Consider the following 14,927-nt stretch of genomic DNA (forward strand, 5'->3'; position numbering starts at 1 on the left):
GGCATTATTTACAACACCCATCTTAACAAGGGCTTGTGGTGTAGTTTATTTTAATGATATTTTTTGAAGTTCACAGAAATTTTAGGACCAAGGTTGTTGCTACGAGTGTTCCCTTAATTGCAACAGAATGAATGAACAACCTGGTTTTCAAGATATTATGGTAAGATTCTGTAGTCACAGTCAAGAAAACTAAAATAGATGTTAGCAATTAAAACAGTTACAGTTCTTCATGTATCTGTGATTCATTAGTGTGTTAAGAGTGTAAGTGATGCTACTATCAAATAAAGTGTTGAGCATGACTTAGACTACTTCAGTCCATGATAATGAAGATTAAGGCTGCTCCTCTGCCAACAGCAACAAAAAAATTTTGTGAATTGTGCTTAAAGTTGAGAGGCCTTATCTGCACCACAGGAGGTGGAGCTAATGGAATAAATCAGGTTAGGCTGTATTTTCTAACATTGTGGCCTGAACTAGGAACCAATTTGATCAACTAAGAATAAGGGTGCAACTTCCCCATATTTTGCTGCTTAGGAGATTTTCACATCAACTGAAAGTTTCAACTCCATTTTTAATAAAAGCCTTTGATTTTTTTTTTTTTTATCCTATCAGCAGAACAAACTTAATCTGGAATTTAAGATGTGCACTGTCCTCTTCTTGAGCTTTGCATTAGTGTTTATAAAACTAATTCCCAAACTTCGGTCTCAAAGTAAGTACTCTGTAGACGGCCAACAGAACCACCACCTTCAGGTGAAGTCTGACAGTGCATTAGGCAATAAGTAGTTGTGGAGGTTTGCAGTGATTTGTTCACCCTTGAAGTACAGGAGCCTGGAATAAGAAAGGTCCATGGGTCAAATGTTACTTCATACAGCCTTCTAAGATTCCACCATCTGTTGGCTCTGCCTTTAGTTATACAGAATTGGGGACAGATTTTCAAAGGAACCAAGTTTTTTCCAAATTGTTTATCATATTGGAAGCCTTAGTGTTCTAGAAATTCTGTCCCCACACGATGTATCTGACATTGATCTCCAATGGTGTTAAACAGGAATAATTAAGAGGAAAATTTCCACTGATAATTGGAATTTAGGAAATTCTATACTCTTATAATAGGATTAGATATCATATTATTATCTCTATTTTATCTTATTAACAAATACAATGCAATACAATGATTGCAGTTACTTATACAAAGGTCTGGGATTTTGGAACAAGGGAGGAAACTGATGAACAATCAGATGCTATTTTTTCAAAGGCACTTTTCTAACAATGATTACACACTGAAATGGTAATTGCAACTTCAAAATAGCATAAAACAGCACAGCTGCTCTCGAAATAATGGATATAGCATGGACTTGTCTATGATATTTTTTGTAAGTGACTCTATACTGGAAAAAATTTTAAATCCAGAAGCGCTTTTATTGAATGAATTACTTTATCAGCCAAACAAATAAAACTGCATTTACCTTTTAGCACAGCAACATCGACATCTAGTGGCTAATTACACTCCATGTTTGATATCCTTTGTATGACCAAAAACGTGGAACATACCATTTACTGAATTTGACAAAATAACTATGCATTGCAACAGCCTGATCTCTTTACATAACCTCCAGATGATTACAGAATGATGGTAGTCTTTAATGACTAGTCTGGAGTGACCAGTCCCAGTGATGGGAACTGGTGAGCGTGAGCCATTACCCCTCAGCACAGCCCCACTGGTTTTCCCTGACTGTCAGAAAGTCTTAGGCTTGGGAGTCAGCTGCCTGACTGAAGTATCTACACCTTGCTTGGGGCTTGTTGGGAGGCACAGTGCATCCCTAAAGTTGTGCACAGGTACATCTAAAGGAAGAACAACTACACTTACTGAACATGGTGTTACTGGCATACGTGAACATCCATTTTTAGTTCTACTTGCTTTTCTACAAATTAGTAGGGGGCTTCAGATACAGGGAGATGAAAATCAGGAACATGACAGAACAGCCATGAGACTGTTCATACTATGAAGACATAAAAATAAATTATTTGGCAACTTACTTCATAGACATGTAGAATATAGGAAGGTGCCAATATCAAATAATGTTAGAAAGTCTAATTTACCCATTTTTCAACAAAATAACTGGCTTAACAGAGAAAGAGGAAAGATTAGACAGGATAAATCTCAATTTTACTAGCATTCTTGATGGTTCCACATTGCTTTCTCATAATCAAACTCAAATGTAGTCATACATGTCCTCTGCAAACAGCTCTTATAATGGATATGGTTGTCAGTGACCACCTTGCCCACGCTCTCCATACCAGTGGTAGCTGCCTCTTCTGGCCTGCTGGCAAAGCTGCCTGATTTGCTTCATTAAAAACTGGACTAATTTCTTAATTGGCTAACCAAACTAATTTTGATCAAACAAATCAGAGGCTGTTGAGTTTAAGCAACTTTACCAGAAGATCTTGGGAGGCAATAATCTCCTGCAGGAAGGTTGAGGTATTTCTTCCTAGCTAAATACTGATAAGGACTAAACAGTTATGCTTAGTGTTTCTTAGAAAGAGAGAAATTCAAGTCTGAAAAAGAGCAATAAAACATATAAGAGTTCCCAGAAACTATATGGAAAGGTTGAAGTACTTTTCATTTCTTTAGCTTCAAAAAGGGAAGACTGTGGTCATATATGTCTTCCAGTATTTAAAGATTTGTTATTCAAATGATGATCAATTCTTGCTTTCTGTATCAACTAGTGCAGGGCATTAATAAATTATCTCAAGTAGCAACAAAGGAGATTTATCTTAGATATTAGGAAAAAACCTGTATACATAAGGGGTTAACAGATTAAGCTGTTTATGCTGTGAAATCTCTTATACTGGAAGCTTTTAGGAACAGCTCAGTAAGTATGCCAGGTATGATTCCTTGAATTCTGCATCTCCATGATTCAATACCTTCTTTTGGTACATACATATTGATAAAAGTATCTCCCGTAAAAATATGGGGGAATTAAATAAATAAATGAACAGGTTACTTAAGTAAACATAATGCTACCACCAAATGATAAGAAGGTCAGAGGTCTGTCCTGAACACATATCACAGATATTAAAATGCACCTTTTACTCTCCTGTGGGATACTTGGAAAGTAATGGGCACACAGTGAACAATCCAGACTTGATAGAATTGATCAATTTGTGAGCCAAGGATGTTTTGTAGGCAGCAGACTTCAAGGATGCTTTGCTAGTGGACACATATTTAGCTAACAGTAGTAAGAGCATTCCAGATGCCTTTAGAAGGCCTTGAACAGAATAAACAAGAAGACAAAAAAAGAAAGATGCCAATTAGAAGAACACAGGTGCGCATTCCACGATAAAGGGAACTTGGCAAAGAACCTCAATTCCACAGCTTATCTTGACCAATTAGACTGAGACAAGTTTCGCATGTTTTAGTTAATACAACCAGTTATGCCTTATGTTTATGCGCGTGTACAGTGTTGTTATAACCAATCACTAGGTGTAACTAGGCGCATGGACAGCTCATGCTAACCAATCTCTAATTTGCTTATGCGTGAACAGTAACTAGAATGAACATATAAACTGAGCTATCTTGGCAATAAAGTGGCATCTGCTTGATCATATTGATTGTGTGCAGTGTCCGTGACTTCCGCGTCACTCTCCAGTACAAATGACATGAGTCAATATGTATTCATAAATCTCTCGATGTCAGCAACAATTTTACCACCCATTTAACGAATTTGGATGACTGAAAAGTGGCAAATTAAATTAAATAATTTTTGTCTAGTTTTTTTTTGCATACTGAGGCTATCTCCATGGTCTACATAATATGATCCAAGATTACATAGGTGACTGGAAGAAAGACAGTATGAATGCAAATACAGAGAAGCTGATGAACTCCTGGGATTATTTCTGAATCACGGACATTACCTTGTATTGTTAAGAATACCCCTGGGAAGACTTTTGGGGGGAAGAATTTTCCATTTCTTCTTCCCAAAACTTTCTATGGAATTGTTACACTGAGTCATCAGAAAACTGAGTGATTAAAGTTGAGTAAGAATATGTCAATGATTTGAAAACTTGGGAGAGAAAACATTTACTTCTTGAAGGTTTTAAAATCATGTCGGACTTAAGCTTTCTGGATACACTAGGTCTCATACTTGGCCCATTTCTAGATTTAGGGCAGGAGTAAATTAAGAACTACAGTGATGTCTCCTTTGTGGGCCATGAAGTTCAGGGCTACTGTAATTTAAGAGTACAGTTTCACATTACTGCTAAACTGATCTAATAGAGAGCTGCTGCTGAAAGGGCCACCCTTGTTTCTCACCTCCTCCCTCTCTCCTGTCCCATCCCTAACCTTTTTTTGCACCACCACTGTTACTCATCAGACAGCACAGCAGGATAGTCAGAGGAGCTAGACTGGCAGAAAATTAAATATTGCAGTTCAGCAGAAGTGGTCAGATGAGCACTAGTGCCAGTTCAAGAAGAGGAATGCTCTCTCCAGCAGCAGCTAACCCATAGATTGATTTACCTGTAATGGAAAACTGTGCTCCTAAGGTTTGGTTGTACAACCATTGAAATCCAACTTAAAACTGTAGCACCTCCCACCCTGCAAAGAGTTATGCCCATCTCTTCTCTTCTTTTTCCCCATATCTTTCAGTCCTGTGGGACTCGTAGGAGAGAATTGTCCTTTTTGGTGTCAAAGCATATTGATGCTAGATTTAAACTATGGAGATATTCCCACAGGATCAAACTATAATACATATACCAAGGGCTAAGGACAGGTCCAGTTTCAGCTTCCAATTTATTTACAAGGCCATTTCTGATCCACTTCCCCAGCTGTAGCTTACTGTAGCCCACATATGAAATGCAATCAGGTGATGTTTGAAAGCAACACAGTCAGACACCAGAAAAGCATAACATAGTAAAATGAAATTACCTGGCTGCTATTCTCAGAAAAACTGCTTATAAAATAACTTCAGCATCTACAACAGCTGCTATAGTTGGACTCACTGCAAAATTTTCCTCTGTCCCAGAAACTTTATTTTTTCTATATGCAGGCTTTTGTGGCCACAGCACAATGCCAAGAGATTCAAGAATTGTAAATCTTTCCTCTACCTTTCCCACTTTTCTTCAAAGTGCATAATCAATGATATGTTGGCCCAGTTTCCAGAATCATGTCAGAATTCATTCACACTAAAGCAGTCTGTCATTTCCGTAAGAGAGGAACAACAAAAAGATGCCTGCTATTACAGCTTCGTGGGTATACATTATTTATTTTAAGATATTTAAATTATTAATTAGGATAATTCCATTTTTTGCAACAGAGTCTCTGCCCTTTAGAGGAAACGGGCCACATTCAGTAGGACTTCAGCAGAATACTGCATACACTCAAATAAGCATATTGCCACTCAGTTCCTTTCCATGGGACACCTTCAGAGTGATAATAACTTAACAAGTGACACAAATACTAGGTCAAGAGAAAAAATACTTTTGCTTTTAAAACAGATTCGGTAGCCAAGGTAAGGAGGTACACTGTCAACTATGGTGTATGATTGCCTTACTGCGTAGTAGCGACTAGCTACAACTTATATTTTACAACTTAGATATTACAATGACAGTAGTAGTATTTCAATTTTGAAAATTTCCCTGTATTGTCTATGGTTTAAGACCCCAGAAATCAATAACACGGCAGTCCAGAAGAAAATACCTGTGATGGATTAAAGCATTTCAGACCTCGGCAGTCAAAATGCTGGTTCAGGTATTGTGCGCCCTAATGTTTGATGGGAAACGATATCAACTCCTTGGCAGCTACTTGCTGTACCTGATGACTATCACGCTGAAGACTTGTATTTCCCTGCTAGCTTATGAGAAAACAGTTTTAGTTTGAAAGGGTTCCTTTCTCTGATGCAACCCACAGGCTCCCAAACTATCACCCGGTTGCCGTTGGTCCTCACAGAGAAACTGGGTCATATATTGCTCTTCCTTCTTCTAACTGCGAGATGCGATTGAAAAGAAGAGAAACCGCTAAAACACGTGGAAATCAATGTTACATATTACCTTGCCGAGGCTGCCAGGGCGTTAATACGGACGTGAACGAGGTCTGTGCCGCGGTGAGGGCAGCGCACATACCTACTGCATGAAGCCCGGCCCCGGGGACGTCTGGCAGCTGCTGCCCGCCGAGGAGCACCCTCCTGGGGCTCTTCCTGCCTCAGGGGCCTCCTCCGGAGCGACCCCCGCCTCCCCGACCCCTCCCCGAGGGACCCTTTCCGCCGGGTCCCGCCACCCCCGGTACCCGCAGCCAGGTCCGAGCCGTTACGCTCCCCCCCCCCCCCCCCCGCCCAGCTCAGCTCCTCTCCTCCAACGGGGACTCCCCTGCCCGAAAGCGCAGGGGGTGGTGCGGGGGCGAAGCGGGACGGGGAGGAGAGGGGTTCGCTAAGACCTCGCTGGGAGCCGCTACGGCCGAGCCCTACCTTCCCAGAGGCGGAGACCGCCGCAGCCGGGGCCGCGCACCGGGTTCCCGGGCAGGGAGACTCCCCTCGCCCCTAAACATGATGAGCGGCTTTCCCCTCCCCTCCCCTGCCGGCGCGGCTCGCCCTCCCCCGCCCGCCGGCGCCCCGCCGTGCTCCCCCGGCTCCCCGCGCTTCGCTGCCCTGCGCCGCGCCGCCCGCCAGCGGCGGAGGGAGGCAGCCCCCGCGCGGCCCTGCTCCGCCTCTGCCCCCGGTTTCCGGGAGGGGCCCACGGGAGCGGCCCGCGGAGCAGCGCCGCGGCCGGCGAGCAGGGCCGGGTGGCGGAGGCGGCCGTCGCCGGCGTCCCCAGCCAGCCGCCCCGCCGGCCGGGCGGGCGGGCCGCGCCGCCGCCATGGTGCCCAACCAGCTGCGCCTCTCCGCGGCCGTGAGTGGGGCCGGGGAGGGAGGGAGCCCGTCAGGGGCGGGCGGCGGACAGGCCTCGGCGGAGGCCGCGGCCTCCATCGCGGGGGTGGGGCCCGCGGAGGGGCCAGGCCGTGGCCGTGCGGGGAAAGGGCCGAGCCGCCCTCCTCGTGCGGCGGGCGGGCAGCCGGGGGGCCGCCGACTGTGCCCCGCGGCAGCCCGAGGGCCGCTCCGGTGGCGGCGGCGGCGGCGACGACGGGACGGGTCTGGCGGGTCGCGCGGCAGGCCGGGGCAGGGCTGGGCGGCTTTGGAAGCCGTGTCGGACCCGCACGGGCCGGTTTTCGGTGTGATTTTTTCTCCGTGGAGCCCCACAAACCTCTAATTCTCACTGTCGTGGGCTGCTGTTACCTTTTACGCCGGCTTCCCCTTTCATAGTTTTAGAGCTTTAATAAAGGGGCAGTATCTTGTGGGTGTCTTTTCTCTTTGCTCGGGGTGTTCACTGTACAGTATATGCAAATACTCCTCGTAATTGGTTTTACAAGAAAGAGTAGGTTTGAAGATAATTGTACTTACTCTCAGGTTTTTTTCCTCCAAGTGGGGGTTGCAAAGCCTCAAAGGCAACATCAAGATGGGAAGAACCTTTTGCAGTGAAGCACGCTGACCCGCTGCATGGCACCCTTTATCCAGCCAGGACGGCTTCTCAAGCCCCATTCTAGATCCCGTGGTCCCTTCAGACCCTCCCAGAGTAGTTTGTTTGTACCAAAACGAGCACTCGGGTCTGTCTGGGCCACATCCAGGCTGCAAGCAGAAATGAGCACAGGCCTGTGTGCTGGGCAGGTAAAGGGAAGGACGGGGGTGACACTTGGGAGGGGAGTAGCAAGATTAGGGCTGAGGTCAGGAGCCACGAGTTGGGATTTTGTGTGTAGGATTGTTTTGCCCTTTTTTTCTTTTAACTGTCTTTTTCTGTTCAGCTGCATGTTGTGATCGGGAGTCAACATGAACTATGATGTGTCCATTTCCCTAGTGTGCATTTACCCCTGTTGAGAGAGTTAAAAGAGGTGCCTTTTCTAGATGTGGATATCTCCTGTAAATGCAGTGCTGGGTAGTCCGCAGTGGCCTGTATTGACATCAACAGTTGATGTCTCCTCTATTTGCTGTCAGTTGCATACAGTGCTTGTACATTCACTGTGTTTAAGTTGCCTGTTTTTAGGAGCCCTGAGTTAATGGTCTTGGTTCTGTCTCCAGTTGCTTTGCTATTCATTAATCCAAGATGTTGGGATTACTTAAATGTGATTTAAATGTATCCCAAAGCATATTGGTACTTGTTTTAGTTTTGTGGTTTCAGTTTGTTTTGTTGTTTGGGAGAAAAAGTTCAAAGTTGGTCTAACAGACAAAACATACTACCATTTAAGTTATGTAGCTTCCAGGTTCATGTTTTGATAAAATGTTTGGTATTTATGTTACTAATTTACTAAAAGTATTCTGAGTTTTTGACAAATTACATCAAAGTGAAGATTATATTGATGGGCTTATCAAATAGTGAAACTAGTTATTTTAAATTTTCTTGACAATTTTGCATGTCAATGTCTACATATGCCTCTTTTAAAAGTTACTAGCTTGGGCATAAAGCTTTGGTATCTGCCCCTCTTTTACTACAGTTAGATAAGAAATACATTTTCCTTATCTGGGATCGTTGTTTGGCTGTTTTCGTGGAGAAGGGGAGAAATCAGCCTTGCAATTTCACAACATTAAGCTAGTGTCTGTTTCCACTGTCCTTCTAAAACATAAAGATTCATTTATGGATGAGATTCTTTGATGGAGTTCATTTTTATGTTTTACCTAAAAGTCAGGTGATTTTGGTATCCTCCTAAGGCATCAGGTCAGTAATTTTCAGTCCCAGCCTCCAAGAGAGCCGTCCAGCACTGCTGGAGCTGCTCATGTCAAACTGTGGTGGGTTGACCCTCGCTGAAGGCCAGGTGCCCACCAAAGCTGCTCTGTCACTCCCCTCCTCAGCTGGACAGGGGAGAGAAAATGTAACAAAGGGCTCATGGGTCGAGATAAGGACAGGGAGAGATCACTCAACCAATTACCATGACGGGCAAAACAGACTCGACTTAGGGGAAATTAACTTAATTTATTGCCAATCAAACCAGAGTAGGGTAATGAGAAATAAAACCAAATTTTAAAACACCTTCCCCCCACCCCTCCCTTCTTCCCAGGCAAAGCTTCACTCCCAAACTCTCTACCTACCCACCCCGAGCAGAGCAGGGGGACGGAGAATGGGGGTTATGGTCAGTTCGTCACATGTTGTCTCTGTCACTTCATCCTCTTCAGGGGCAGGACTCCTCACACTCTTCCCCTGCTCCAGCGTGGGGTCCCTCCCATCGGAGACAGTCTTTCACAAACTTCTCCAACATGGGTCCTTCCCATGGGCTGCAGTTCTTCACAAACTGTTCCAGCATGGGTCCCTTCCACAGGGTGCAGTCCTTCAGGAGCACGCTGCTCCAGCGTGGGTCCCCTGCGGGGACACAAGTCCTGCCAGCAAACCTGCTCCAGTGTGGGCTCCTCTCTCCATGGATCTGCAGGTCCTGCCAGGAGCCTGCTCCAGCGCGGGCTTCCCACAGGTTCACAGTTTCCTTTGGGGGCACCCGCCTGCTCCGGTGTGGGTCCTCCATGGGCTGCAGGTGGATATCTGCTCCACCGTGGACCTCCCTGGGCTGCAGGGGGACAGCCTGCCTCACCATGGTCTTCCCCACGGGCTGCAGGGGAATCTCTGCTCCGGCGCCTGGAGCACCTCCTCCCCTTCCTTCTTCACTGACCTTGGTGTCTGCAGGGTTGTTTCTCTTATATGTTCTCACTCCTCTCTCCAGCTGCAGTTTTTGTGCCCCAGCAACTTTTTTTCCTGTCTTAAATATGTTATCCCAGAGGTGCTACCACCGTTGCTGATGAGCTCGGCCTTGGCCAGTGGCGAGTCCGTCTTGGAACCGGCTGGCATTGGCTCTGTCGGACATGGGGGAAGCTTCTAGCAGCTTCTCACAGAAGCCACCCCTGTAGCCCCCCACTACCAAAACCTTGCCACGCAAACCCGATACACAAACCCAACTTTGGTACAGTACCTGCCTGTCCTGCTGTTGCTTTCAAAGAAGAAGTGACCTAGAAGTGTCAGGGCATCAGTCGTGGGTTGTGCTCTTTTTCACTCTGAATTTGTCTTTGAGTGATTGTAGTGATTCAGAGGAATGGCTGAAGCTGTGAAGAGTCCTCCTGTTGGAAGAGCAGCCTCTCAGGACCTAGTCCTTAGCCATGCCTGCCCTTATATTCATAGTCACAGCTTTCCAAAAGGCAGTCATCAACTTCTGAGAGTCCAACTGTATGACTCTGTTGGAGCAGCTTTTCTTGCATCTTTTTTTTCAATTGAGTCATTCCCAGAATCATTTGGGAGCTGATTACTGAGTATGTCTACTTTTTTCCTGGGGCCCATCATCCAAAGGCTACCACTTTGGGAAAATCTCCTTTTATTCAAGCTTTTCTCGCCTGTTTTTATACTTCATCTGTCTCATGTTGACTTTCATACACATTGTGTTGGCTTGGGCTTTCTAACCCTTCGAGTGTGAAGGAAGCTCTCAGTATTCATCTGGGAAGCATTAATTTTGCCATTTAAAACACTCCTGGATTACCATGATATTTTTAAAATTTAGAGGCCAAGTATAAATATATTTGCTGCACACTCATAATGTACTCAGCCTTCTTTAAAGACCACATAAGCTTTATTAATAAAAGTAGTGACAGGCTTGCTATTAGAACCACCTCAGCTAGGAGACCTGCATCTGAGCTGTGGATTATCATGGGACTGTGCTGGGAGGACTTTGCACCATTGCTGCTCTTTTGCCAGTGCATGATGCCCACTCACACCAGACAGTGCAGATATCTGCTGCACTTTTTTTTGATAACTGATAATTCTTGTGTCTCCTGGGAAATAGAAAACTTAAAAGCAAATCAGAAAGTTCTGATTTGGTTTTGTTCAAATATATACGTATATGAGAGCTATGTCTTCTTCAGAAGAGTTCAAGAGTGGAAGGAACATTACAGTATTAAGCAAGGAAAAAAGGTACAGTTTATTATTATTAATAAAAATAATTTAAAAAAAAACCCTTAAAAATCAATCCTTCACCATCAGTATGAGAACTGTGTTTTACATACTCTGTATGATACAGACCAGTTGTTGATGTCAGTAGAGGATACAGTTGACTCTGCAGCATGGAATTTCTGGAAGGCATTTGTATAAAGAGAAGGCATCTCATCAAAATCATCCTGAAGAGATGCGTCTTTTTTGCAGATTTTGTTTTTCTCAGGTTTTTGTCTGAGGAGGGATATGATTGTAGGTAATGTAGGAATCAGCAACGCTGAATCAAATACACTGGTTTTCTAACCCAGTTTCTTTTCTCATCCACTGTCTGAATTATGAAGATACTTAGGAAGTATGTGTTGAACCTTACCCCGTGCAGATGTGTAATAACCACCTCTCTTGTTTTTAGCTCAGTTGTGTAAATGTTCCAGTTGTGTAAATGCTTTTTTGGTGTCAGTGCCAGTTTACGCAGTTCCCAGCTCTGGCTGTTTTCTTCCCGTGCTACCCTTCTAGCTGGCTGGTGTAGCTGTTTGGGGGGCTCTGGGTGAACTGTCAGGAAGCTTATCTGGGTTAAAATTATCTTTTTTGGATAGGATCCTTTGGAACTTGGGTGAGTTTTATGATCTGGTTCATGTGTAGTTTCACAACTGTAACTGAGCAACTGGAAGGAAGGTCCCAGAGTAGGAGTGAGGGAGAGGAGATGGGATCTACTTAAGCCATTAGTCTGCTGAAAGAATTGACATGTAAACTGTGCCTTGAAGAATGGAGGTGATAGATCTGGGCATCAGTCAGTGCTTGATTGTTTGATGGTATTAAGATAGGGGATATTTTGGTTTTGTTATATGCGTTAATTTGACATTGTAGTCCCAAAGTGTGTAGAAAAAAGAGATTTTATTTCATGGTAGGAATGTTGTGCTGATTAGACGGTACATTTTTGCAGGCATATTGTTATTTTGTATTTTAGTTATCATTTCAATCAGCTTTCCAGCTACCAATGTAAGATCTAATGATCTAAAATGCTGTATCACGGCCAAAGAAACTTTTGTTCTCATCTTTGTTTATAATGTGGGCACATCAGTTGCTGTCCTCCAGCCCACTGAAAGAATAGCTCCTGGGGAAGATGCTCACCTTTTTCTTATATAAGGGAGTTTGTTTGAAAGTTAAGACCAAAGATGTAGTCATACTTTTGGTTATCTGCATCTATACGAAGATTAAATATGGGGACATCTGCATCTAAATTATTTATAAAGTGATCTTTTGACAGACTGACAATGTCTGTCTTTGCCTGGTGTTATTTGGAATATACTCTGCATTGTCTGTTCAATTTGGTTTGGTTTAGACGTATGTGAGAATTTTCACTTGCTGGCTTGTTCTCTGTCTTTCTCTCTTTTATTTATACATGATGGACAGTACTGATTTCTAGTTATGCTGTGTCCATATTACATTAGCGGGTATATTGACTGTGTTGTCTATTATTTTCAGGCGCGTGGCCATGGAGGCTATGATTCTGATTTTAGTGATGAGGAGAGTGGAGAGAATTCTGTGCAAAAGACTAAAAGGTAACGTAGTACAGAATTAATACTTTGCATTATGTATTTAGTGCAAATGGCCTATTGCTGTGTGTAGAAGATTATGCTATGGTATGTAAAGTCTGGTGTTGAAATGGTTTTTGAAAAATCAATCTCTTTGGTTCCTGCATCTCCTCATGTCAAGCTTGCCAAAGCATGTTGTCTCCCAGGGGCAGCTGATTAAGATCCATTCTGCCATGTCCATCTGGTGTCTATATGCCCCTCAGTTCTTGGAGCAGAGTGTTTCATTTTTCCAGGCATTAGTATCAACTGCTGGGGTTTGGCTGCGCTGTTCACTTCACAGTGATGCATCAGGACACATGGAACTGCTAAGAGAGCAAGGCGAAAAAGGCCAGGTGGCTGTAGGCTTTGTAGATATAAAACACCTGCTTGGAGGAAGTGAAGAACTGATGCTAGTTGTTTATTATTTAATTTGTGAAGTGACCTGGGAATTGGTGAATTGTGTTGTACTCAATCCTTGAAATGTAACTACACATCTTTTATTTGAGATCACCTTTGCCAGTTCTTTCAGTGGTTCGCACAATTAGTGACCTTGAATTTTGTAGTCTGATCTCATTATATTATTAAGATTTTTATTTATTTATATATTTATTTTGCTTTGGCACCATAGTCTTTGACACTTTTTGCACTGTACTGAACATTTTACCTACATAATGCATGTATTTTTCTTACCTTTTCCTGTCTCTCCCTTGCTCTGTTATTGGACTTTATTTAAGAAGGCTTTCTGGAAACATTCCCAGGACTTGCATATTTTCCTTTGTAGTAAAATTGAAAGAATGGGTTTTGTAGTGTCTGACTGCATTCTGGGAAAAAAATTTCGTGTTTTAATCATTGGAATAATAGCAGGCATTGTGCTGTTCCATTTATTTTATAAATATAGCTGTTCTCCATTAAAACAGTGACTGGTTTTGTTCAGTCCTTTAAAAGGCCATTACACATTATACCATTCCACTTTCTAGGTGGTATATTAACTAACCATCAGGACCCTTTCAAAAATATCATCATTACCCTTGGTTTACTGTATATGTATATATATTTCTCTTGCTCTATGATGATATTTATTTTCACTCTAAGGAAAACAGCAGTCCTAAGTTTTCTCCATATTGCTGTTTTATGGAGTCTCCTTATGGGAATTTGGTGCCTACAGATCCTTTTGAGCAAATGATACCCTTAGTTTCTGGAGTCCTGTATTCCATAGCTTGAAATATAAATTCCCTGGCTTGCTTTCTACAGGTTTCTGACTTCCATTCTTTCTGCCAGCTGATAATTATGGAAAAATCTTTTTTTCACCTCTATTGAGGAATGAAACTAACTAAATATACCTTTTACTAGCTAAAGTGTGTCTTTATATTTAACTTTCTATTACTTTGTTGAATTCTGAAAGTATTTTTAGCTGCCCACTGATATGTATGGTTCACAACACAGTACTTAAGTTTTAAATTAGCGATTCTTGTGATTATGCTACGAGAGGCAGAGCCGTTTAATGAGGTGTTGAGACATTAGCATGAAAGGATAAGACAAGGTTACTAGCAGTCACTCCTATTCAGTGAACATACTGTCCTTCCTGTTCCTGCTTGGCTGTGTAGCTGAGATTTATAGAGGGCTTTAAATGTAGAGTGAAATTGGGGAATCTTCAGGTTTTTTTCATTGTGGTTCTATGGTGATAATATTGATAAAAATAAATATTACAGATTGCTGTTTTAAGCAATTTTCTTTAAATGCTGACTGTAAGCAAATGCCTTTCCAGCTTCGTTCTGCAAATGAAGTATAATGTCTAAGCTGGTGTTCATTCTGAAGTTTGGTTTTATTTGTGTAGAAACTAGCAATATAACAGGTTTTTTTATTCAAGCTAGTGCAAAATTTGGCATATGGAAATTTTGTTGCTTATGTAAAGTTCTTGACTAACTTTTCTTCCTTTTTCCCCCCTACCTTTAGTAAAAAGGAAGATGTCCTTCTGATAAAGCCATTCCAAAAAGCAAAACAAGGCAGTGTGGTTCACAGACAATTTGCAGCTGAAGAATGGGATAGGTATCTTTTATGTATTGCTTTTGTGAGGCATTTTTCCCGTAATGTAAGGATAGCTTTCACTCAAACATATTTGTTATTAACAGGGAAGAAGCAAGAAAAAGAAGATTTCACTTGATAGCGATGGATGCCGTATCCTTCTATTTCGTTTTTCTTCAAGTTTGAAGATGGTGCACAGGTTATCCATTATGGTGAAATACTGGGATTTCTCAGTTGTCACAGCAGTTGACAGTGCAGCACCAGATACTGAGTCGTTCTTCAGATTAGCTCCTTTTTGCTGATGAGATGTCTCTGAGAATGTCTCTACTCAGTCAAGGCATTTCCAGATTTTTCCTATATTCT

General features: G+C 42.8%; 2 protein-coding genes across 7 annotated transcripts in view; one reads left to right on the forward strand and one right to left on the reverse strand.

Moving 5' to 3' along the window:
- Positions 1 to 7,896, reverse strand: part of LGI1 (leucine rich glioma inactivated 1) — a 33,564-nt gene extending 25,668 nt beyond the window's left edge. Inside the window, exons 1-2 of one of the 4 annotated variants that reach the window (XM_052799931.1) lie at positions 6,453 to 6,551; positions 5,804 to 5,974 (exon numbers count right to left, since the gene is read on the reverse strand). The gene's annotated coding sequence lies outside the window, so the exon portion shown is untranslated. Of the gene's footprint in view, positions 1 to 5,803; positions 5,975 to 6,039; positions 6,213 to 6,452; positions 6,566 to 7,421 lie in introns of those variants that run through there. The other 3 variants (XM_052799932.1, XM_052799930.1, XM_052799933.1) reach the window with 3 other exon arrangements.
- LOC128147394 (protein FRA10AC1) overlaps positions 6,715 to 14,927 on the forward strand; it is a 28,687-nt gene continuing 20,474 nt past the window's right edge. Inside the window, exons 1-5 of one of the 3 annotated variants that reach the window (XM_052799937.1) lie at positions 7,146 to 7,448; positions 8,327 to 8,356; positions 12,454 to 12,530; positions 14,496 to 14,588; positions 14,672 to 14,717. In XM_052799937.1, the coding sequence (XP_052655897.1) occupies positions 7,359 to 7,448; positions 8,327 to 8,356; positions 12,454 to 12,530; positions 14,496 to 14,588; positions 14,672 to 14,717 (336 nt within the window). In that variant the 5' untranslated portion in view covers positions 7,146 to 7,358. Of the gene's footprint in view, positions 6,874 to 7,145; positions 7,449 to 8,326; positions 8,357 to 9,756; positions 10,954 to 12,453; positions 12,531 to 14,495; positions 14,589 to 14,671; positions 14,718 to 14,927 lie in introns of those variants that run through there. The other 2 variants (XM_052799936.1, XM_052799935.1) reach the window with 2 other exon arrangements.

This window comes from Harpia harpyja, chromosome 10, assembly GCF_026419915.1.
Source record: "Harpia harpyja isolate bHarHar1 chromosome 10, bHarHar1 primary haplotype, whole genome shotgun sequence".
NCBI lineage: Eukaryota > Metazoa > Chordata > Aves > Accipitriformes > Accipitridae > Harpia > Harpia harpyja.